This window comes from Salarias fasciatus, chromosome 2 (assembly GCF_902148845.1).
Source record: "Salarias fasciatus chromosome 2, fSalaFa1.1, whole genome shotgun sequence".
Lineage (NCBI taxonomy): Eukaryota > Metazoa > Chordata > Actinopteri > Blenniiformes > Blenniidae > Salarias > Salarias fasciatus.
In genome coordinates this window covers 16,755,207-16,781,153 of record NC_043746.1, presented here as the reverse complement: position 1 = coordinate 16,781,153, position 25,947 = coordinate 16,755,207, and the positions used below count along the sequence as shown (strand labels likewise).

At 42.8% G+C, this 25,947-nt stretch overlaps 2 protein-coding genes across 5 annotated transcripts; one reads left to right on the top strand and one right to left on the bottom strand.

Moving 5' to 3' along the window:
* The first annotated feature begins 287 nt into the window (after positions 1-287).
* On the top strand, positions 288-22,675 carry LOC115402699 (heterogeneous nuclear ribonucleoprotein U-like protein 2). The gene is made up of 11 exons (XM_030111227.1): positions 288-805; positions 18,898-18,971; positions 19,098-19,340; positions 19,425-19,537; positions 19,613-19,879; positions 20,019-20,141; positions 20,242-20,343; positions 20,960-21,128; positions 21,872-22,096; positions 22,165-22,202; positions 22,347-22,675. Exons 1-11 carry the CDS (start codon positions 402-404, stop codon positions 22,407-22,409), a joined length of 1,821 nt encoding a protein of 606 aa, XP_029967087.1. The 5' UTR covers positions 288-401; the 3' UTR covers positions 22,410-22,675.
* Positions 22,558-25,743, bottom strand: nudt22 (nudix (nucleoside diphosphate linked moiety X)-type motif 22). Of its 4 annotated transcripts, XM_030111264.1 has the most exons (8): positions 25,458-25,499; positions 25,054-25,147; positions 24,597-24,749; positions 23,750-24,305; positions 23,552-23,677; positions 23,253-23,350; positions 22,970-23,063; positions 22,558-22,839 (listed from the first exon to the last, which is right to left on the bottom strand). In XM_030111264.1, the coding sequence occupies exons 3-8, from the start codon at positions 24,680-24,682 to the stop codon at positions 22,702-22,704; spliced, it is 1,098 nt and encodes a 365-aa protein (XP_029967124.1). In that variant the 5' UTR covers positions 24,683-24,749; positions 25,054-25,147; positions 25,458-25,499; the 3' UTR covers positions 22,558-22,701. The 4 variants fall into 4 exon arrangements, with proteins under 4 accessions (XP_029967124.1, XP_029967105.1, XP_029967111.1 ...); XM_030111245.1 differs by having other exon boundaries at positions 23,552-24,305; positions 25,458-25,743; XM_030111251.1 differs by having other exon boundaries at positions 23,552-24,305; positions 25,075-25,147; positions 25,458-25,743.
* Between the last annotated feature and the right edge of the window lie 204 nt (positions 25,744-25,947).

The following is a 25,947-nucleotide window of genomic DNA, read 5'->3' as shown; positions in this document are numbered from 1 at the left end:
TTTTAAATTTAATATTTAAAAATTTGTAGATATGGGCAATAGAAAATAGAAAACAAAAATTTTGTAAAATCGGAATAAAAATACTGTACTGCATTCTTGTTTTGGTGATATTTTAAAAGGTAGAATTAATTATGAGAAAAAATTATGTCCTTTTTACTCTCTCTTGCGCCTGTGTCCATATGTAGTGACATGGGGTCACCGCTGCGTGGCAGTATAAATGGAGCATGTGTCCGGTGTACCGTCGTTCATACAGAAGAAGAAGTGAGCAGCCAATCAGGATCCAGGGCTCCATATTGAACTGTTGTTTTGATCCTGTTGGTTCTTTCTTTTCTAACTTATTTTTTTTCTTTAAAGCCGTAACTTTTGCTCTAAGTTAACTGAGTAACACTCACACGGTAACAATGAAGCTAGCGGACTTTAAAAAGTTGAAGGTGACAGAGCTGCGGTCCAGACTGAAAGAGCTGGGACTGGACAGCAGAGGGCTGAAGGCTGAGCTGGTGGAGCGCCTCTGGTCCGCGTCCGACGCGGGGCTCATCTCGCAAACACCTCCAGAACCAGAACCGACAGAGACCGCTGGGCTCCTCTCGCCGCCTGCAGAGCCCGCTGACGCCCCGCGGTCTGAAACAGATTCCGTTAAAGAGCTCAGAGACTCGGCCACGCAGACCGACGCTGGCCCCGGCTCTCCAGCGGCACCGAGGCGGACCTCTGCGGCTGGTGAAGGAGGAGAGCCGGGGAAGGAGCCGCGACCCGCAGAGATCAGAGGAAGAGCTTTTTACGAGTTTAAGGAGGAGATACGATACAAGAGGTGAAGTATTATTGTATAACGCTTTTTTGCGATTTCTCGATTGCGCTGCGCAAATAATGGATCTACAGCACTCTCTACAGCAAAAACCAGCATTTCCCCGCCTGAACATCAAAATGCGTGAATTGATTGTTGATTGAGGAAACACTTGGAATTTGTTACAATAGTAAAAGCATTAACAGGCCGCTATCTTTTTTTTCTCTGTTTTCACAACACCCAGTTACAGTAGAAAAAAATGATGGACTGCATCAACAGTAAATGTCGCCATCAGGGTCTGAGAGTGAGTTTCACTGATATTCACTGCTGAGATTGCACTTTGGTGTTTTTTCTCTGCTGCAGTTTTTTTTTTTTTTTACATCCTGGTTTTACTTTGTGCACGATCATGCAAAGAGAGATCATTTTCTGAGTCCTGGATAAGCTGTGTGATCGATATTTACTGTAATGCATCATGGTGTAGTCAAGCATTACACCTCAGCAGATTTCCATCAGACTTAAACCAGTCAGTAAAGCATAAAGAAACATTATTAGGGTCCGAGCCCGAGGGCGAGGTGGCCTCAACTGAGGCCACCTTGCCCGGAGGGCAAGGACTCTATTGTTCTTCGTCCGTTTCTTATTATTAGGGACCGAGCCCGAGGGCGAGGTGGCCTCAACTGAGGCCACCTTGCCTGAGGGCAAGGCCTCTATTGTTCTTCGTCCGTTTGTTTCTTATTTTACTGTCGCACTCGAGCACTAATTTGACCCCCTAAACATGCACGAAAACTCACCAAATTTGGCACGGACATCCGGACCGGTGGCCACTTGATATAATGAAAAAATTAACCCTATAACCTCATCTGCTCTCTAGCGCCACCTAGAAACAGTAAAATAGCCACAGCAACCATTAGCAATGTCGCAGAGAGACCAAATCGATGTGGATGCGTTCGTCTCCTCGAGATCTAAAAGTCTCTCATTGACAAAAATGTCCTAAACCCAACAGGAAGTCCACTATTTCCCTTTCAGTGTAAAATTTGGCAAAAAATGACTCCTCCTTTAAAAATTATCTGCTCCGAGACTGCTTGTCGTAGAGACGTCAGAGTAGTGCCAAATAAAAGAGGACAAGTTTCTCTTCCGACGATGTTCAAAACTTTTTCAAAAGTCTCAGGGTGTGGATGCTGTTAACCCTTAAAGTTTGAAGTCTAAAAACACACTTGTGCCACCTAGAAACAGTAAAATAGCTGCCACGGTCCACAGGAATGTCGCAGAAAGATCAAATCAATATGGACAAGTTTGTCTCATCGAGATCTAAAATTTACCCAGAGACATACCTATACCTAAATTGAACAGGAAGTCCGCTATTTCCCTTTCAGTGTAAAATTTGGGAGAAAAATAACTCCTGTGCTGCGGCCTGTGGGAATGTATTAGAGAGATCAAACCAATTGCTCAAGTGTTTGTATCATCAAGATCTAAAAATCATCCATTGACACCCCTAACCTAAATCCAACAGGAAGTCCGCTATTTCCCTTTCAAAGTAAAAAACACTTCTCATGAAAACGTTATACCACTCAAGACCATTTGTTGAACAGATGTCAGAGTAGCATGGCCTGATAGAGGACAAGTGTCTCTACAAACGATGTGCACAACTTTTTCAAAACTCACACAGTGTGGATTTTATCAGCCCTTCAAAATAAAAGACATATTTTTGAAAAAATGGCCGCTGTGGCCTGTAGGAATGTCGTGGAGAGATAAAACCAATGGCTCACGTATTCAACGCATTGAGATCTAAAAATGTCTCATTGACAACAATAACGTAAATCCAACAGGAAGTCCGCTATTTCCCTTTCAAAGTAAAAATCACTCCTCATTTAAAAATTATCTTGTCCGAGACCGTTTGTCGTGGAGACGTCAAAGTAATGTGGCCTGAAAGAGGAGAAGCTTCTCTACAAACGATGTTTCAAACTTTGTCAAAAGTCACACGGTGTGGATTTTATCAGCCCTTCAAAATAAAGGTCACATTTTTGGAAAAAATGGCCGCTGCAGCCCGTAGGAATGTCGTAGAGAGATAAAACCAACTGCTTATGTGTTCATCTAATCGAGATCTAAAAATCACCCATTGACACCAATAACCTAAATCCAACAGGAAGTCCACTACTGACCATATATGGGCATGCAGTGCAGTCGACAGCAGCTGTCATTAAAGGGTACATATGATGCTATTTTTCAGTCATGTCATATAGGTCTCTGAAGGCCAAAAACATAGTAATCAAGCTTCTTTACAACAAATTCATCCTTCTTTCAGAGTTTCAGCGATGTAAAAAGTCACTCTCGGAGTCCTTCAGAAGTTATTCAGATCCAACCGATTCAGCGGGGGCCACGGCAATGGAGCTGCAGTGCGGGAAGCTCCATTGCCGTGGCCCCTGCTGAATCGGTTGCATCTAAATAACTTCTGAAGGACTTCGAGCTGCACGATGTTTGTCTGAGTGAATAAATGAGCATGTACACACCTATAAATAATGTCCAGGTGTCAAAAAACCGAAGTCGCCTGTACTACCTTTCCAAAATAAAAGCAAAAAATTCCTTCCAAAGAAAAGCCCGTTTACAACAGAAAATGAGGTAGAGTCATGAAAATGTATGTTTATGGAGTACCAAGGGGTTAGCCGGTGATTATGACAGCGTGTACTACCTTTCCAAAATAAAAGCCCAAAATTCCTTCAAATTAAAAGCCCATTTACAACAGAAAATGAGGTCAAGTAGAGAAAATGAATGTTTATGTACTGACAAGGTTCCCGATTACCTAAACTTCAGTGCTAACTGCTACATGTTAGCAGATGGGAGATGCTAACAGCTACATGTTAGCAGGTGGCAGATGCTAACACCTTCATGTTAGTGTATGACAGATGCTAATATCTACATGTTAATGGATGGGAGATGCTAATGACTCCATGTTAGTGGATGAGAGATGCTAACAGCTACATGTTAGTGGATGGGACATGCTAACAACTCCATGTCAGAGGATAGGAGATGCTAACAGCTACATGTTAGCGGATGACAGATGCTAACAGCTACATGATAGTGGATGGGAGATGCTAACAGCTACATGTTAGCGGATGGGAGATGCTAACAGCTACATGTTAGCAGATGGGAGATGCTAACAACTCCATGTCAGTGGATAGGACATGCTAACAGCTACATGTTAGTGGATTTGACATGCTAACAACTCCATGTGAGTGGATGGGAGATGCTAACAGCTACATGTTAGTGGATTTGACATGCTAACAACTCCATGTTAGTGGATGGGAGATGCTAACAGCTACATGTTAGCGGATGAGAGATGCTAACAGCTACATGTGAGTGGATGGGAGATGCTAACAACTCCACGTTAGTGGGTGAGAGGGTGCTGGATGTCTATGGAGGACCAAGGTTCCCAGTGACCTGGACTTCAGTCATCAAGGTGCAAGAAGGACGGCCTCAGTGGGGCCACCTTGCCAGAGGGCGAGGTCCCGTCCAATGCCGCTTGCGGCTTTAATTAGGGTCCGAGCCCGAGGGCGAGGTGGCCTCAACTGAGGCCACCTTGCCCGGAGGGCAAGGACTCTATTGTTCTTCGTTTGTTTTTTCTTATTATTATTATTATTATACTCCTGGCGTCTTTCAACGCAATTTTGACCCCCTAAACATGCACGAAAACTCCCCAAATTTGGCAGGCACATCCAGACTCGCGAAAAATTTTATAATATAAAAAAATTAACCCCATCTGCTCTCTAGCGCCACCTACAAACTAGCACCTTCAACTAGCACAACCGAGACACAGTAAATTCTGCACCCCTGTCAAGTAGGAATATCGTAGAGAGATAAAACCAATTGCTGACATGTTCAACTCATTAAGATCTAAAAATCATCCATTGACACCCTTGGCCTAAATCTAACAGGAAGTCCGCCAATTACCTTTCAAAGTAAAAGCTTCACGCAGCTGTTTTACAACACCATTTATTGTAGAGATGTCAGAGTAGTGCGCTCTGATAGAGAAGAAGTGTCTCTACAAGAGGTGGAAACAACTTTTTCAATAGTCACACGGTTTACATTTTATTAGCCCTTCAAAATAAAACTCACATTTTTGCAAAAAGGGTCGCTATGGCCAATAGGAATGTTGTAGAGAGATCAAACCAATTATTCACACATTCGTCTCGTCGAGGTCTACAAATCTCTCATTGACAAAAAAGACCTAAATCCAACAGGAAGTCCGCTATTTCCCTTTCAAAGTAAAAAATCACTCCTCATTTAAAAATTATCTGCTCCGAGACCGTTTGTCGTAGAGACATCAGAGTGGCGTGAAATAATAGAGGACAAGTTTCTCTTCCGATATTGTTAAAAACTTTTTCAAAAGTCTCATGGTGTGGATGCTGTTAACCCTTAAAGCTAAAAGTCTTAAAATCCACTTCAAACACTACAATGGTCGCTACGGCCCAAAGAAAAGCCGCAGAGAGATAAAACCAATGGTCATGCGTTAGTCTCACAGAGATCTATAAATGACCAATTGACACCGAAAACCAAAATCCAACAGGAAGTCCGTTATTTCCCTTTAAAAATAAAAGTCACATTTTTAATAAAGCGGTTGCTACTGCCCATAGGAATGTCGTAGAGAGATCAAACCAATTGCTCATATGTTTGTCTTATGAAGATCTAAAAATCATCCATTGACATGCATTACCTAAATCTAACAGGAAGTCCGCTATTTCCCTTTCAAAGTAAAAATCACTCCTCATTTAAAAATTATCTTGTCCGAGACCGTTTGTCGTAGAGACGTCAAAGTAATGCGGCCTGATAGAGGAGAAGCTTCTCTACAAACGATGTTTCAAACTTTGTCAAAAGTCACACGGTGTGGATTTTATCAGCCCTTCAAAATAAAAGTCACATTTTTGGAAAAAATGGCCACTACAGCCCGTAGGAATGTCGTAGAGAGATAAAACCAATTGCTCATGTGTTCATCTCATCGAGATCTAAAAATCACCCATTGACACCAATAACCTAAATCCAACAGGAAGCCCACTACTGACCATATATGGGCATGCAGTGCAGTCGACAGCAGCTGTCATTAAAGTGTACATATGATGCTATTTTTCAGTCATGTCATATATATCTCTGAAGGCCTAAAACATAGTATTCAAGCTTCTTTACAACAAATTCATCCTTCTTTCAGAGTTTCAGCGGTGTAAAAAGTCCCTGTCGGAGTCCTTCAGAAGTTATTCAGATCCAACTGATTCAGCGGGGGCCACAGCAATGGAGCTTCCCGCACTGCAGCTCCATTGCCGTGGCCCCCGCTGAATCACTTGGATCTGAATAACTTCTGAAGGACTCTGAGCTGCATGATGTTTGTCTGAGTGAATAAATGAGCATGTACACACCTATAAATAATGTCCAGGTGTCAAAAAAACCGGAGTTGCATGTACTACCTTTCCAAAATAAAAGCAAAGAATTCCTGCAAAAGAAAGGCCCGTTCACAACAGAAAATGAAGTACAGTCATAAAAATGGATGTTGATGGAGTACGATGTGTTAGCCGGTGATTATGACAGTGTATACTACCTTTACAAAATAAAAGCCCAAAATTCCTTTAAATTAAAGCCGCAAGCGGCATTGGACGGGACCTCGCCCTCTGGCAAGGTGGCCCCACTGAGGCCGTCCTTGCACCTTGATGACTGAAGTCCAGGTCACTGGGAACCTTGCTCCTCCATAAACAACCATTTTCATGACTTGACCTCATTTCCTGTTGTAAATGGCCTTTTATTTTGAAGGGATTTTGGGCTTTCATTTTGGAAACGTAGTACATGCTTCCACTAACACTGTTTACCTTGAAATTAGGAAGCTGCTTTTTTAAAAATGTCATTTCTTGCAAAAAAGTGACTTTTGTTTTGAAGGGGTGTGAGGCTTTTATTTTGACAGTCATGTCTGCTACACTTTAGCAAACACCAATGTATACATGTTGCTCATCCATAAACATCCATTTTCATGACGACCTCATTATCTGTTGTAAATGGGCTTTTATTTTGAAGGAATTATGACCTTATAATTTGGAAATGTAGTACATGCTTCCACTAACACTGTTAAACCCAAAATTATGAAGCTGCTTTGTTAAAAATGCCATTTTCTGCAAAAATGTGACTTTTATTTTGAAAGGGTGTGAGGCTTTTATTTTGATAGTCATGTGTGCTCCACTTTAGCAAACACCAGTATATCCATCTTGCTCCTCTATAACATCGATTTTCATGACTTGATCTCATTTTGTTGTAAATGGGCTTTTATTTTGAAGGAATTTTGACCTTATAATTTGGAAACGTAGTACAAGCTTCCACTAACACTGTTTACCCCGAAATTACGAAGCTGCTTTGTTAAAAATGCCATTTTTTGCAAAAATGTGACTTTTAATTTGAAGGGGCGTGAGGCTTTTATTTTGGTAGTCATGTCTGCTCCACTTTTGCAAAAAGAGCAAGTCAAAGTCTCCCTATGCACAAGTGCATGAGGCTTCACCTGTCTCCGTTTCTTACCCCCATGCCACACAGCCACTGTGAGTAGTGAAAGCTGCAGTGGGGGGGGGGGTGAGACCTGTGTTAGACACACTGCCCCATTCCATATATGCCAAGCAACTGGTTAGAAGGTGGCATGTACTATTTTCAAGGTGTTTGGCATGACCCGGCCGGGAGGCGAACCCACAACCTTGTGGTTGTGAGGCGGATGCTCTACCACTCAGCCATCACTCCAGCAGAGAAGTACCTGATTCCACTAACACTATTCAATACAATACAATCCACTTTATTTCTATAGCTCATTTAACCAACAGATGCTTCCAAAGTGCTGCACAGCAGAATAAAAACTACAATGGGATATAAAACTGAGAAATAAATCCATCAGAACAAAAAGAAAATTCAAAGATAAGTAAAAAAAAAAAAGAAAAGAAAAAAAACCTGTTGAACCTGAAATTATGAACATGCTTTGTTAAAAATGTCATTTTTTGCAAACGTGACTTATCTTGAAGGGGTGTGAGGCTTTTATTTTGATAGTCATGTGTTCTTTGCTTTCACGAACACCAATATATCGATTTGAGTGTCAGAGTAGTGTTATTCCATACATCCCATTGTCTGTCTGTGCATCCACGTATCCATCCATCCATCATTTATCCACCAACTTAAAGACTGATTTCAGGTGTATGGTGTGTATCAGGTGACATTTCTGCAGGGTGACATCTGTTTAGATCATTCCAATGTGTTTCAAGTATTGCTTCCTCAGTGGCTTGCTGCTGCAGGGGCACTGCTGCTTCAGTCATGTGTGATTTGTGGTCACGGTGCGCCATCTACTGTGGAAAGCAGGTACAACATGCAGAATGTTGCCCAGAGGCTCAATGCCCATATATGGCATAAGTAGGTCACATGATGTTAGAGTGTGACTCGGCAGACACACAGTTTCTCTTTGGTAAAAGCAGCTGGGGAAATGCATTTCCGTGGACCAAAGTGAGCAAACAATGTCAGAAAGTGATAGGGAATTTAGTTGTCTTTCACTGTAGAGCTTTTCAGAGCAGTCAGACTTATAGTTTTGAAACGGGAGGCTTAATTGATGAAGAAGGTGAGATTTTTGAGCAAAATTTGAGCAAAATTTTGAGCAGAAAGTGTGAATGACGGACTTCCTGTTGCATTTAGGTCATAGGCACGAGTGAGAAAGTTGTAGATCTCGATGAGACGAACGCGTGCATATTTTTCTTTTCTCTGTACCACACTGTGAAGGGTGAAACAGTCCATATTAGTGGTTTTTGAGTGAAAAGTGTTTTGAGGCACATTTGATTTGACAGGAAATAACGGACTTCCTGTTGGATTTAGGTATAGGTATGTCTCTCGGTAAATTGTAGAGCTGGATGAGACGAACTCATCCATGTTGATTTTATTTCTCTGCGACATTCGTGCGGGTCGCACTGTCCATTGTAGTGTTGCAAGTGCGTTTTCAGACTTCAAACTTTAAGGGTTAATAAAATCCACACCCTGAGACTTTTGAAAAAGTTTTTATCAACTTTGTGAGAGACACTTGTCCTCTTTTATTTGGCACTGCTCTGACGTCTCCACGACAAGCGGTCTCGGAGCAGATAATTTTTAAAGGAGGAGTCATTTTTTGCCAAATTTTACACTGTAAGGGAAATACGGGACTTCCTGTACGATTTAGGACATTTTTGTCAATGAGAGATTTTTAGATCTTGAGGAGACGAATGCATCCACATCAATTTGATCTCTCTGCGACATTCCTAATGGTTGCTGTGGCTATTTTACTCTTTCTAGGTGGCGCTAGAGAGCAGATGGGCTTATGGGGTTAATTTTTCCACCATATAAAATTTTTCGCGAGTCAGGATGTGCTTGCCAAATTTGGTGAGTTTTCGTGCATGTTTAAGGGGTCAAAATTGCGTCGAAAGACGGTGTCAGTATAATAATAATAATAATTAAAGCCGCAAGCAGCATTGGACGGGACCTCGCCCTCTGGCAAGGTGGCCCGACTGAGGTCGTCCTTGTACATTGATGACCGAAGTACATGTCACTGGGAACCTTGCTCCTCCATAGACTTCCAGCACCCTGTCACCGAACATGGAGTTGTTAGCATCTCCCATCCACTAACATGTAGCTGTTAGCATGTCTTTTCCACTAACATGCAGCAGTTAGCATGTCATATCCACTAACATGGAGTTGTTAGCATGTCCCATCCACTAACATGGAGTTATTAGCATCTCCAATCCATTAACATGTAGATATTAGCATCTGTCATACACTAACATGAAGGTGTTAGCATCTCTCATCCACTGACATGTAGCTGTTAGCATCTCTCATACACTAACATTTAGCTGTTAGCACTGAAGTCTCAGTCATTGGGAACCTTGCCAGTACATAAACATTCATTTTCATGACTTGACCTCATTTTCTGTTGTAATTGGGCTTTTAATTTGAAGGAATTTTGGGCTTTTATTTTGGAAAGGCAGTACACGCTGTCATAATCATGACTAACCCCTTGGTACTCCATAAACATACATTTTCATGACTCTACATCATTTTCTGTTGTAAACGGGATTTTTTTATAAAGGATTTTTTTGCTTTTATTTTGGAAAGGTAGTCCATGCAACTCTGGTTTTTTTGACACCTGGACCTTATTTGCAGGTGTGTGCCTGCTCATATACTCACTCAGACAGACATCGTGCAGCTCGGAGTCCTTCAGAAGTTATTTAGATCCAACCGATTCAGCAGGGGCCACGGCAATGGAGCTTCCTGCACTGCAGCTCCATTACCGTGGCCCCCGCTGAATCGGTTGGACCTGAATAACTTCTGAAGGACTCCGAGAGTGACTTTTTACATCGCTGAAACTCTGAAAGAAGGATGAATTTGTTGTAAAGAAGCCTGAATACTATGTTTTAGGCCTTCAGAGACCTATATGACATGACTGAAAAATAACATCATATGTACCCTTTAATGACAGCTGCTGTCGACTGCACTGCATGCCCATATATGGTCAGTAGTGGACTTCCTGTTGGATTTAGGTTATTGGTGTCAATGGGTGATTTTTAGATCTCAATGAGATGAACACATGAGCAATTGGTTTTATCTCTGTATGACATTCCTACGGGCTGCAGCGGCCATTTTTTCCAAAAATGTGAGTTTTATTTTGAAGGGCTGATAAAATCCACACCGTGTGACTTTTGACAAAGTTTGAAACATCGTTTGTAGAGAAGCTTCTCCTCTATCAGGCCGCATTACTTTGACGTCTCTACGACAAACGGCCTCGGACAAGATAATTTTTAAATGAGGAGTGATTTTTACTTTGAAAGGGAAATAGCGGACTTCCTGTTTGATTTAGGTAATGCATGTCAATGGAAGATTTTTAGATCTTGACAAGACAAACACATGAGCAATTGGTTTGATCTCTCTACAACATTCCTACGGGCAGTAGCGACCGCTTTATTAAAAATGTGACTTTTATTTTGAAAGGGAAATAACGGACTTCCTGTTAGATTTTGGTTTTCGGTGTCAATTGGTCATTTTTAGATCTCTGTGAGACTAACGCATGACCATTGGTTTTATCTTTCTCCGGCTTTTCTTTGGGCCGTAGAAACCATTGTAGTGTTTCAAGTGGATTTTAAGACTTTTAGCTTTAAGGGTTAACAGCATCCACACCATGAGACTTTTGAAAAAGTTTTTAACAATATCGGAAGAGAAACTTGTCCTCTATTATTTCACGCCACTCTGACGTCTCTACGACAAACGGTCTCGGAGGAGATAATTTTTAAATGAGGAGTGATTTTTTACTTTGAAAGGGAAATAGCGGACTTCCTGTTGGATTTAGGTAATGTATGTCAATGGATGATTTTTAGATCTTGATAAGACAAACATATGAGCAATTGGTTTGATCTCTCTACGACATTCCTACGGGCAGTAGCGACCGCTTTAATAAAAATGTGACTTTTATTTTGAAAGGGAAATAACGGACTTCCTGTTGGATTTTGGTTTTCGGTGTCAATTGGTCATTTTTAGATCTCTGTGAGACTGACGCATGACCATTGGTTTTATCTTTCTCCGGCTTTTCTTTGGGCCGTAGAAACCATTGTAGTGTTTCAAGTGGATTTTAAGACTTTTAGCTTTAAGGGTTAACAGCATCCACACCATGAGACTTTTGAAAAAGTTTTTAACAATATCGGAAGAGAAACTTGTCCTCTATTATTTCACGCCACTCTGACGTCTCTACGACAAACGGTCTCGGAGGAGATAATTTTTAAATGAGGAGTGATTTTTTACTTTGAAAGGGAAATAGCGGACTTCCTGTTGGATTTAGGTAATGCATGTCAATGGATGATTTTTAGATCTTGATAAGACAAACATATGAGCAATTGGTTTGATCTCTCTACGACATTCCTACGGGCAGTAGCGACCGCTTTAATAAAAATGTGACTTTTATTTTGAAAGGGAAATAACGGACTTCCTGTTGGATTTTGGTTTTCGGTGTCAATTGGTCATTTTTAGATCTCTGTGAGACTGACGCATGACCATTGGTTTTATCTCTCTCTGGCTTTTCTTTGGGCCGTGGCGACCATTGTAGTGCTTCAAGTGGATTTTAAGACTTTTAGGTTTAAGGGTTAACAGCATCCACACAATGAGACTTTTGAAAAAGTTTTTAACAATATCGGAAGAGAAACTTGTCCTCTATTATTTCACGCCACTCTGACGTCTCTACGACAAACGGTCTCGGAGCAGATAATTTTTAAATGAGGACTCATTTTTTACTTTGAAAGGGAAATAGCGGACTTCCTGTTGGATTTAGGTCTTTTTTGTCAATGAGAGATTTGTAGACCTCGACGAGACGAATGTGTGAATAATTGGTTTGATCTCTCTACAACATTCCTATTGGCCATAGCGACCCTTTTTTCAAAAATGTGAGTTTTATTTTGAAGGGCTAATAAAATCCAAACCGTGTGACTTTTGAAAAAGTTGTTTCCACCTCTTGTAGAGACACTTCTATTCTATCAGGCCGCACTAGTCTGGCATCTGTACAATAAATGGTGTTGTAAAAAAGCTGCTTGAAGCTTTTACTTTGAAAGGCAAATGGCGGACTTCCTGTTGGATTTAGGTCAAGGGTGTCAATGGATGATTTTTAGATCTCAATGAGTCGAACGTTTGAACAATTGGTTTTATCTCTCTACAACATTCCTACTTGACAGCGGTGCAGATTTTATGCCTCTTGGTTGCTCTAGTTTGTAGTTGCTAGTTTGTAGGTGGCGCTAGAGAGCAGATAGTATTAAGTTTTTTATTTTATCAAATTTTTCGCGTCTCTGGATGTGCCTGCCAAATTTGGTGAGTTTTCGTGCATGTTTAGGGGGTCAAATTAGCGTTTAAAGACGCCAGGAGTATAATAATAATAAGAAGAAACGAACGAAGAACAATAGAGGCCTTGCCCTCAGGCAAGGTGGCCTCAGTTGAGGCCACCTCGCCCTCGGGCTCGGTCCCTAATTAAAAGCCCATTTACAACAGAAAATGAGGTCAAGTCATGAAAATGAATGTTTATGTACTGACAAGGTTCCCGATTACCTAAACTTCAGTGCTAACAGCTACATGTTAGCGGATGACAGATGCTAACAGCTACATGTTAGTGGATGGGAGATGCTAACAGCTACATGTTAGTGGATGGGAGATGCTAACAGCTACATGTTAGTGGATGGGAGATGCTAACAGCTACATGTTAGCGGATGGGAGATGCTAACAGCTACATGTGAGTGGATGGGAGATGCTAACAGTTACATGCCAGCGGATGAGAGATGCTAACAACTCTATGTCAGCGGATAGGAGATGCTAACAACTCCATGTTAGTGGGTGAGAGGGTGCTGGAAGTCTATGGAGGAGCAAGGTTCCCAGTGACATGGACTTCAGTCATCAATGTACAAGGACGGCCTCAGTGGGGCCACCTTGCCAGAGGGCGAGGACCCGTCCAACGCCGCTTGCGGCTTTAATTAGGGACCGAGCCCGAGGGCGAGGTGGCCTCAACTGAGGCCACCTTGCCTGAGGGCAAGGCCTCTATTGTTCTTCGTTCGTTTCTTATTATTATTATTATTATACATACCGTGTGTTCGACGGCAAATTTGACCCCCTAAACATGCTCAAAAACTCACCAAAATTGACAGGCACATGCAGACTGGCAAAAAATTTTATCCAATTGAAAAATTAACCCCTTAACTCCATCCGCTCTCTAGCGCCACCTAGAAACGTGAAAAAAGCCCACCGTAACTCGCAGGAATGTCGCAGAGAGATCAAACCAACTCTCATGCGTTCGTCTCCTTGAGATCTACAAAAAAGGATCTGATATTTTTATGCTAAATCCAACAGGAAGTCCGCTATTTCAAGTTATATGTCAAATTTTGATGAAAATCACCCGAAAATGACTCCTCCTTTAAAAATTATCTGTGCCGAGACCGCTTGTCGTGGAGACGTCAGAGCAGTGCCAAATAAAAGAGGACAAGTTTCTCTCACAAAGTTGTTAAAAACTTTTTCAAAAGTCTCAGGGTGTGGATTTTATTAACCCTTAAAGTTTGAAGTCTGAAAATGCACTTGCAACACTACAATGGACAGTGCGACCTGCACGAATGTCGCAGAGAAATAAAATTGACATGGATGAATTCGTCTCATCGAGATCTACAATTTACCAAGAGACATACCTATACCTAAATCCAACAGGAAGTCCGCTATTTCCTGTCAAATCAAATGTGCCTGAAAATACTCCTCACCCCAAAACCAAGACAATGTGTTGTTTGTCTTTCAGAATGTCGTACAGAGAAAAGAAACATATGCACGCGTTCGTCTCATCGAGACCTACAACTTTCTCACTCGTGCCTATGACCTAAATCAAACAGGAAGTCCGTCATTCACACTTTTATTGTACATTTTTGCTCAAAAACTCTCTCCTTCTTCACCAATTAAGGCTTCCATGGTCAAAATTATAAGTCTGAATGCTCTGAAAACTTGACATTTGTAAAGACAACTAAAATGCCTATCAAAGTTGAGGGTGTTTTTTTCATTTTGGGCAACGGGAATGCCAAGACCAGCTGTTTTTACCAAAGAGAAACTGTGTGTCTGCCGAGTCACACTCTAACATCATGTGACCTACTTATGCCATATATGGGCATTGAGCCTCTGGGAGCTGCTGTAAAACATTCTGCATGTTGTCTCTGCTTTCCACAGTAGATGGCGCTCCGTGACCACAAATCACACGAGTGATGGATTGCTGCTCAAACAGGCAAATGAATGTATGGAATCACACTCACATGGATATATTGGTGTTTGACATAGTGGAGCAGACATGACTATCAAAATAAGAGCCTCACACCCCATATTTTTGCAAAATATGACATTTTTAACAAAGCACAGGGATAATTTCAAATTCAACAGTGTTAAAGGGCAACTCCGGTTTTTTTGATACCTGGACCTTATTTATAGGTGTGTGCCTGCTCATATACTCACTCAGACAAACATGGTGCAGCTTGGATTCCTTCAGAAGTAATTTAAATCCAACCGATTCAGCGGGGGCCACGGCAATGGAGCTTCCCGCACTACAATCCATTGCCGTGGCCCCTGCTGAATCAGATAATAGATGCTAACAGCTACATGTTAGTGGATGGGAGATGCTAACAGCTACATGTTAGCGGATAGGAGATGCTGACAGCTACATGTTAGCGGATGGGAGATGCTAACAGCTACATGTTAGCGGATGGGAGATGCTAACAGCTACATGTTAGCGGATGGGAGATGCTAACAGCTACATGCTAGCGGATGAGAGATGCTAACAGCTCCATGTTAGCGGATGGGAGATGCTAACAGCTCCATGTTAGCGGATGAGAGATGCTAACAGCTACATGCTAGCGGATGGAAGATGCTAACAGCTACATGTTAGCGGATGGGAAATGCTAACAGCTACATGCTAGCGGATGAGAGATGCTAACAGCTACATGTTAGCGGATGGAAGATGCTAACAGCTACATGCTAGCAGATGAGAGATGCTAACAGCTACATGTTAGCGGATGGAAGATGCTAAAGGCTACATGCTAGCGGATGGGAGATGCTAACAGCTACATGTTAGCGGGTGAGAGATGCTAACAGCTACATGCTAGCGGGTGAGAGATGCTAACAGCTACATGCTAGCGGGTGAGAGATACGAGATGCTAACAGCTATATGCTAGCGGATGGAAGATGCTAACAGCTACATGTGAGCGGATGGGAGATGCTAACAGCTACATGTGAGCGGATGGGAGATGCTAACAGCTACATGTTAGCGGATGGGAGATGCTAACAGCTACATGCTAGCGGGTGAGAGATGCTAACAGCTACATGCTAGCGGGTGAGAGATACGAGATGCTAACAGCTATATGCTAGCGGATGGAAGCTGCTAACAGCTACATGCTAGCAGATGGGAGATGCTAACAGCTACATGTTAGCGGATGGAAGATGCTAACAGCTACATGTCAGTGGATGGGACATGCTAACCACTCCATGTTAGTGGGTGAGAAATGCCAACAGTTACATGTTAGTGGAAGACAGATGCTAACAGCTACATGTTAGTGGATGGGAGATGCTAACAACTCCATGTTAGTGGATGACAGATGTTAACAGCTACATGTTAGTGGATAAGAGATGCTAACAACTCCGTGTTAGTGGGTGAGAGGGTGCTGGAAGTCTTTGGAGGAGCAAGGTTCCCAGTGACCTGGACTTCGTTCATCAAGGTGCAAGGACGGCCTCAGTGGGGCCACCTTGCCAGAGGGCGAGGTCCCGTCCAATGCCGCTTGCGGCTTTAATTATTATTATTATCGTGCCGCCGCTTTGAACCCTAATTTGACCCCCTAAACATGCATGAAAACTCACCAAATTTGGCAGGCACATGCAGACTGGTGAAAAATTTCATAAAATGGAAAAATTAACCCCATATCTCCATCCGCTCTCTAGCGCCACCTAGAAACGTGAAAAAAGCCCACCGTAACTCGCAGGAATGTCGCAGAGAGATCAAACCAACTCTCATGCGTTCGTCTCCTTGAGATCTACAAAAAAGGATCTGTTTTTTTTTGGCTAAAACCAACAGGAAATCCGCTATTTTGAGTTATATGTCAAATTTTGATGAAAATCAGCCGAAAATGACTCCTCCTTTAAAAATTATCTGTGCCGAGACCGCTTGTCGTGGAGACGTCAGAGCAGAGCACATAAAAGAGGACAAGTTTCTCTCACAAAGTTGTTAAAAACTTTTTCAAAAGTCTCAGGGTGTGGATTTTATTAACCCTTAAAGTTTGAAGTCTGAAAATGCACTTGCAACACTACAATGGACAGTGCGACCCGCACGAATGTCGCAGAGAAATAAAATTGACATGGATGAATTCGTCTCATCGAGATCTACAATTTACCAAGAGACATACCTATACCTAAATCCAACAGGAAGTCCGCTATTTCCTGTCAAATCAAATGTGCCTGAAAATACTCCTCACCCCAAAACCAAGATAATGTATTGTTTGTCTTTCAGAATGTCGTACAGAGAAAAGAAACATATGCATGCGTTCATCACATCCAGACCTATAACTTTCTCACTCGTGCCTATGACCTAAATCAAACAGGAAGTCCGTCATTCACACTTTCTGCTCAAAATTTTGCTCAAATTTTGCTCAAAAATCTCACCTTCTTCATCAATTAAGCCTCCCGTTTCAAAACTATAAGTCTGACTGCTCTGAAAAGCTCTACAGTGAAAGACAACTAAAATGCCTATCAAAGTTGAGGGTGTTTTTTTCATTTTGGGCAACGGGAATGCCAAAAACCAGCTGTTTTGACCAAAGAGAAACTGTGTGTCTGCCGAGTCACACTCTAACATCATGTGACCTACTTAAGCCATATATGGGCATAGCAGCTGCTCTGGGACCTGCTGTAAAACATTCTGCATGTTGCACCTGCTTTCCACAGTAGATGGCGCACCGTGACCACAAATCACACATGACTGAAGCAGCAGTGCCCCTGCAGCAGCAAGCCACTGAGGAAGCAACACTTGAAACACATTGGAATGATCTAAACAGATGTCACCCTGCAGAAATATCACCTGATACACACCATACACCTGAAATCAGTCTTTAAGTTGGTGGATAAATGATGGATGGATGGATAGATACGTGGATGCACAGACAGACAATGGGATGTATGGAATAACGCTACTCTGACACTCAAATGGATATATTGGTGTTCGTGAAAGCAAAGAACACATGACTATCAAAATAAAAGCCTCACACCCCTTCAAAATAAGTCACATGTTTGCAAAAAATTACATTTTTAACAAAGCATGTTCATAATTCATGTTCATAATTTCAGGTTCAACAGGTTTTTTTCTTTTCTTTTTTTTTTTACTTATCTTTGAATTTTCTTTTTGTTCTGATGGATTTATTTCTCAGTTTTATATCCCATTGTAGTTTTTATTCTGCTGTGCAGCACTTTGGAAACATCTGTTGGTTAAATGTGCCATAGAAATAAAGTGGATTGTATTGTATTGAATGTTGTTAGTGGAATCACTTGCTTCTCTGCTGGAGTGATGGCTGAGTGGTAGAGCATCCGCCTCACAACCACAAGGTTGTGGGTTGACGTCCCGGACGGGTCATACCGAACACCTTGAAAATAGTACATACTACCTTCGAACCAGTTGCTCGGCATATATAGAATGGGGCAGTGTGTCGACCACAGCCCCCCCCCCCCCCCCCCCCCCCCCCACTGCAGCTTTCACTACTCACAGTGGCTGTGTGGCATGGGGGTAAGAAATGGAGATAGGTGAAGCCTCATGCACTTGTGCATAGGGAGACTTTGACTTGCACTTTTTGCAAAAGTGGAGCAGACATGACTACCAAAATAAAAGCCTCATGCCCCTTCAAATTAAAAGTCACATTTTTGCAAAAAATGACATTTTTAACAAAGCAGCTTCGTAATTTCGGGGTAAACAGTGTTAGTGGAAGCTTGTGCTACGTTTCCAAATTATAAGGTCAAAATTCCTTCAAAATAAAAGCCCATTTACAACACATAATGAGGTCAAGTCATGTCAATGGATGTTTATGGAGGAGCAACATGTATACATTGGTCTTTGCTAAAGTGGAGCACACATGACTGTCAAAATAAAAGCCTCACACCCCTTCAAAATAAGAGTCACTTTTTTGCAAGAAATGACTTTTTTAACAAAGCAGCTTCCTAATTTCGGGGTAAATAGTGTTAGTGGAAGCATGTACTACGTTTCCAAAACAAAAGCCCAAAATCCCTTCAAAATGAAAGGCCATTTACAACAGAAAATGAGGTCAAGTCATGAAAATGGTTGTTTATGAAGGAGCAAGGTTCCCAGTGAGCTGGACTTCGGTCATCAATGTACAAGGACGGCCTCAGTCAGGCCACCTTGCCAGAGGGCGAGGACCCGTCCAATGCCGCTTGCGGCTTTAATTTTTTTTTATTTTTTGTCAGTGAAACAATCTTATTTCCACTGATGCGAAAGCAAGCATTTTTATAGACCAGCAGTTGACAATAACCCATGTTTTAAAGGTTGTGTGACATGTCTTCTTTTTTCCAACCAGAGCCAAATCACCACTGCCATCGGTTGACATCGAGGAGGAGGAACATGGAGAAGATGAAGTCAGAATCGATCCTCGTGAGTGTTTCTCAGCTCTTAAGACCTCCAAATTAACCAGAGCAGCTAAAGACACTTGAATTTGTTCTTCTGAAGTGTTCATATGAGCCCTGTAGAAACGTTTCAGCTTGTTTGTCATTGACCCAGATTGCTGTCACCTCCATTTCGAGGCGGGCCCTGATGGATCGTCCGGACAGCCGCGGTTCTGGGCTCGATTCCCCCTGCTGTGGTCCGGCTGCAGGCTCACTCACGGGGTGCAGCAGGGCAGGGCCAGCTTTGAGGTCAGGCTGGAAAGGAAGCTGTTGACGGCACAGCAGGAGGCTGAAGAAGTGGGGGAGCTCTGTGGGCTGAGAGTCGGCTGGTCAGCGGCAGACGCCTCTCTGCTGCTGGGTAACTCATCTAAAATTCACTTTTTCAAGAGATTATTGTTCTTGTTTAAATATACTAATCGATATGTTTCTATTTCCATAACAGGCAAGGATGAACTTTCTTTTTCTTATGATGGATGTGGTCAAAAAGTATCAGCAGGACGTGGAGAGCAGTTTGGAGAATCTTTTTCAGAGGGTGATATCATCGGTTGTTTTGCTGTAAGTTCTTTTTTTCTGTTGAGACTGTTTTTTTCCCCTCTCCTTTTTCACTACATGTATGCATCTGTTCTACAGTCTTTTTCAATAGATGGCGCCGTGGAGCTGTCTTTCCATAAGAACGGTTCCTCGATGGGAGTTGCCTTTTCTCTGGCCCCTTCGGTGCTCCAGGGTCGCCCCCTGTTCCCTCACGTACTCTGTAAAAGCTGCTCTGTCCGGTTCCACCTGGACCCCTCCGCTTCACCCTGGTACCCCGGCCCCCCCGGCTTCACACCGCTGGTAGCTCTCCCTGCCGGGCAGAGAGTGAGATCCAGGCCAGCTCCTACTTCCAGGTCAAATTGTGAGGTAAGAGATGGAAGCTGAAATTGAGAGATACCTGGATCTGTTAAAGCATCTGTACAAATAATTTAGAGATAGAGATAGATTAGAGCTTAAAACATCCGTCCAGTGCAAATCCCCAGCTGATCCCTCTCTGGCTTGTCAGGTTGTGCTCATGGTGGGTCTGCCTGGCTCCGGGAAGAGCTTCTGGGCCAAAACACACATGAAGCAGCATCCAGAGAAGCAGTTCAGGCTGCTGGGGACGGAGGAGCTGCTCGCATGTATGATTGTGAGTCAAAGCACCGGCTTGCCTCTCAGGTTTAACATTCAGACATGATGCTTCACTTCTGACGAGCTGATCCTCTGTCTGTGTGTGTGTTTGAGTGTAGAGAGGTGGATGGAGGGACAGCATGTTGCAGCAAGCCTCTCAGTGTTTAACCGCTCTGATCAAAGTCGCTGCTGAGACTCCTGGTAACTACATCCTTGACCAGGTAACTCGTCATTATTGCAAACACCTAGACAACATGCAGGACTTTGTGATGTCCAAGAGTAAAGCTGCTGTCAAACATTTACTTTTACTCACAAGCCCATTGAAAAAGGTTGTAAACAACAATTTAATCAACATTCCTCTCCCATTCTTTAACTTTGCCTTTTGTGTCTTTGTAAAATAAATAATCAGAACATAGTTTTTCAAAAGAAGTTTTACTTTGCAGCATTATTTCACAACTGCCTGAATCTTTTTGTGGTGATTACGGTTTATAATGTTCCCCTCAGATGTCATTGTTATCGAAAGAACAGCGATGTTAATGAAATTATTTTTCTAAACCAACTAACCTTGAACTTTATGGAATGATTTGGTTCCTAAAAAGATACAATCGTACATTCTTTTCAATGACTTCATATGTCAAAATAATAATTAGCAGAACATGCAAAGACATGCAAGAATTGAACTTACAGTTTAAAAAAAGTATATTGAGGAAAATTAAGAACTTCCTCCTGTCCTTTCACAGCAGGACAGATTGAGGAGGATTCATGATGGATGTTCAGCCTCTTAAACATTAAAACAAGGTCAAACCAGACAGTAACACTCCTGCTCTCTGTTTCTAGTGCAACGTCCACTTTTCTGCACGTCATCACAAGCTGCAGCTGTTTGCAGGATTCAGGCGGGTGGTGGTGGTGGTCTTCCCCTCCGCTCCAGAGTGGAGGAGACGCCTGTCACAGCGTCAGCTGAGCGACGGAGAGGCCATCCCCGCGACCTCCCTCCTCAAACTCCAAGGTCTGACTCAGACATTTTATTTACACTTTCAACGCACCTTAAAATTCTCAAGCTTGATTATGCAGTCTGATTATGCATTTTTAAGACTCGTTTTGTGTTTGCTACTGCAGCCCCCCGATGAGAAAATATTGATCTGTCAAAGAAATCACAACTGTAACCAACCTGAACACAGTAGCAGAGGTTTCAGTTCACTCCTAATGTGAGGCTTATTTATTTACCTCAGTGACTCTGTATAAAGCAGAAGTATTAGAACTCACAAACTCATGCCATCAAGGTGCAGCACTTTATATCAGTCATAAACATAGCAGGCCAGAACAGAAGGCTGTCATTCAGAGTGTGTGTGCACAAACTTCTTTTCAGGTTAAGTACCTTTTTCTCAAATATCTGACTTTTCTCCACATAGCAGTAGAGAGGGCTCGTATCAAAGCATGAGAACTTTTTTGTGTGTATTTTTTTTTTTATGGATTTGAGCAAAAACCTGAGTTAAATGGTAAAGCTCACATGGTTAATCAAGTGCTGGTGTAGCTTGTGATCATCTCTACCAGTTTTGTCATCATTTTAGTTATTTATCCTTGTAAAATTTTAAAAAAGTATGATTAGAAAATGCTCAAATATTTTTAGGTTTAAACTGTTTCATTATTTTCTGCTTTACCATTCTTATGTAATCACTGATTAAGTTTCCTCCTGTTTGTTCCTCTCAGTGAACCCATTTCTTCTTCCTTGTTTTTTTTTCCCCTCTGCAGTGAGCTGCAGTCTCCCGGAGCATCAGGCCGACCTGCTGGAGGAGCTGCAGTACGTCGAGCAGCAGCAGGATCGGGCTCAGACGACCCTGCAGGAGCTCAAAGACGAGGCTCGCAGACTGCTGCCGCACGTCCACAAAGAAGAGAAGAAGCCTCGACTTCATAAGAAAAGACCCCACCCCCACGGCGCCCCAGTCCTGCGGAGGAACCAGTGGACGGGATTACCTGGTCAGCACCAGACATGATGGGGGGGTTGAATTATCTCAAGATGTCTTCTGATCTTTTTTTGTTTGTAGTGTGGAACAGCTCGAGGGCGAACATACAGCCGAGATATGTGAGTGATGAGCAACATGCTTAATAACCCACCATAAAACTTTATGACAAGGGAGGCTGATTTCTTTTTTTAATGCTGACAGTTTAAAAGTCCGGTCATGTGTTAAACATCTTTTAATTTGATGTTCTTCTGTCTGGTTTGCAGGATCAGAGCTGCTACTACAGCAAAGGCTTCAGTTACAGTGGATGTGAGAATCACTGGTGTTGAAGCCTGAACCGTCAGCCATCAGAAAGAAATCAACATGCTGATATTATTTGATTTTTAGGAGGAAAAAAATGATTCAGCTGCATTTTTTGCCCCCATTTATAGAGACTGCACTTTTCTGAACAATCAAAAATAAGACACCTTGGACAAAAACGTATTGCTTTTTAATAGATTTTATCAAAAACATTTTAATAAAACCAATCTTGTTTTAAGTCTACAAATAGTGAGAAATGTCCATTACAGCATTCATTTTTCAGGCATTTCAGTTAATGACTGACTCTAATCCATCAGGTTATTATGAGTGTGTGGATTCCCTCTGCGACGCTTCCAGCTTTCCGTCGGGTTTCACACTTTGATAAAGCAGCACGGCTCCTTTTGCCGAAGGACACATCTCCGACCACAGCGGGCTGCGTCTGTCCAGCTGCAGCACCTCCTTCAATAACACAACACATATGCCTCTGTAGTCCAGACATTTTTCTTCCAACTTAAACCTTTTAAAAGACAGGTTTTTCTCTTAATGTTGTCGTTCAAATGATAACATGCCTGAAGTGCACACTACTGACCTTCCTGCTGAAGAAAATGATGTCTGTGGACTCGTGAGCCTCTGGACCTCCTTCCCAGTACAAACTTCTAACTTCATCAGAAGTCAGTGAGCAGCTGAGGAGAGACAGATGAACACGGCTCGACATTATTTCCTCCTGTCACGCAGTCTGTGCTGAGTCACTGCGTGTTATCAGGTTATTTCGCCGGCGACATTTTATGGATGTTCCTCAGACAGATCTGACGTAGGAGTTACTGAATTTGATGAGCTTCGCTCACAGAAAGTCATGAAACGTGAATGAGTACCTGACATAAAACTCGGCGCTCGGTCTTCCGGCGCTGGTGTGATTCAGAGCGATGCCGAGGAGGACGGGCGCTCTGAGCGAGCTGAGAGGAATATTCACCTGCAGACAACAGTTACCAGTCAAGCAATTTCAGGAAAAAACAGTTTTGGTAATTTTTCTTCTCGTATCACCCATCAGTCCAGAAGTTATTGACACCATACAAACACCATCCTTAATCGATGCAACAGTGACGATTAATCTAAGAATCTTAATCTTTTAAACATCCTCATGAAAAAATTAAGATGTTTGCAGAGTTTGCACCTCGTCTCTGATCTCTGCGCACACTGAGGAGAACAGCTCAGACACGACGAGCTCTGGCCTCGGCTGCATCGTCGCCACACTGATCTGATCCTCGCTCAGCTCCAGCCCCAGGCGCTCGCTCACCACCTGAGGAGAGCCACGGCGTGAATATCGCAGTGATCGCATTGGGATGCTTGTTCGTGGCTTCATCCTCGTTACCTTGGGTTCTGGGTGTCCTCCGGGGATGTCCAGCAGGCCGCCGGCCTCAGCCACCCTCTGACTCCTCCTGATGAACACCACCTGGCCGTCGTCGGTACACAGCACGGCGCCCACTCCCAGAGGCTGAGCCAGCAGTGCTAGAGGATCGTCAAACTCCGCCCGTCCTCGCTGACGCAGCTCTGCCACTTGACTTGACCAGTTTGTTCCCAGGTAGTCTCTGTAGCATGTAAGGCCAAGTCTCAGAATGAGGAGCGGCCCAGAGAGAGCAGCTTGTTCAGATGTAGAGTTCTTCAGCTCCGGCTGCAGGTTGGATTCGCCATTCTGTGCACCTTCTGTTTCATTCATACACCCGTTTGTTTCACACATATTCTCCTGTCTCTGAGGATCCTGGTCTCCATCACCCTGCAGGACACTGGGGAGAGGTTTCGGAGATGCCAAGCAGAAGGAATGCAGCCTGAATTTGGCCCCGTTGAAAAGCCACGGCTCCTTGGAAACCCGCTTGGTCCAAACCTCCTCTATGTGACGCTCCAAAGCCGGATCTGTCTGCCTGTTAAATCTGAAGGATGAAACAAAACGACATATCAGTTCAATCATGTTTAATTCCAGTTTGCACGTTCAGCAGTACTGAATAAAGGAGTACTTGCTCCACATTTCCTGAATAAGCTTTGCATTCACCATCAATGGCAATTCATGTTTGTGAAAAAGGTAAGACAGTTATTAAAGACTAACAATGGTCGGAAACAGTTCATCTATTTCTTCTATCTCAGCATGTAAACTACCCCTACTCCACCCTCTCACACCTCGATGCAAGTATGTATTACTTCAGAACACTTCTTTGAGTTTGTACCTCTCGGAAAGCTCCACGTGAACTTGAGCCTCCAGTAGCCCCGTCCAGTGTGCACAGTGGAACAGCACAGAAATGTCAGGGTCCATCACTTCTTACTGTGGAAAACCATTGGAGTGTCTTCTGGTTTCCTTTGATGTCCTTTCCAAGAAGCAGCTGTCAAGTACAGGTACAATTATTGAATATGTGTATGGACAAACGGCAATATATTGCCAAAAATAATTTCTAGGATATTTGCCTAACACACACACACACACACACACACATACACACCTGTGAGTCATAACACTACCACAAAAAGAGAAACTACAGCTGAGTGAAGCAACATGACAGATACAGAGTGTTTCCTGATCCGTCACTGCTGGTCGATTCTACCTAAACTAGTATCCTCATTTTCTTGTCAAATACAAACAGCTGCAGTTTTCAGTGTAGCGCTGACGAAATGCAGAATGAGACACACCTGTAAACGCACCACCCACACCTGCAGGACCACCCTGCAGGACCACGGGTTTTAACAGGTGGAGATCCTGGAGGGGCCAGACGCTGGAAATCACCTTAAAGCCATCGTAAAAGAAGTATAAGTCATATGATGGTCATCAGTGAAGATGATTCCGTTCCAAACGGAGAGATGTTTCTTTGTTAACCTCACTTATTTAAATGTTGAACCTGTTTGACAGGAACGAATCTATGCGAAGAAAAGTTCAGACTCTCAATGAGCCTGAAGTGAGTCGCATCCCGTGTCGTTCAAAGTCTTTCGAGGGTTATGGTAATCCCCCTAAAGCTTTTGCTCATGTTACAGTAATGCAGGAAGAGAAATATAATCTTTATAGCCTTAATAAAACAGCACTGAAGATATCCTCTTACCTTTGAGAGGCAGCAGAGCGGCTTCTTCCTCTGTTCTGACGGAAGGTAAAAGCAGATCTTCATCACCACCCAGTGGCGGAAGTGTGAACTGCAGCCACCAGGTGGCGGTGGAACTCATAGAACAGACTGGATCTCTTTTAGGGTGAAACTGCACTGGGAGGTGGTGTAACTTCAGATGAGACACGCTTCATTCATTCCACTTTGATTCAGTTATGATAAAACAGGGATTAATTTAGTGACAGCAGCAGGGCTCGAACCCGAGACTCACCGGGGGAGCGATAATACTCCTCGAGGAGAGAACCGTCGACTTTGCAAATGAGACATAACTTCAGTAAAGAAACAGGGACATGTCCTGAGATCTAGGACACTGGTGAGTTTCTGTAGGTAATCTAGGAACAACAGACCCTCCCTCCCTCTCTGTAGTGTAGGGGGCGGTATTCTGTGAAGTTGCACACAGTAAAAGACATTTCCGCTCATTATTGAATAAAGT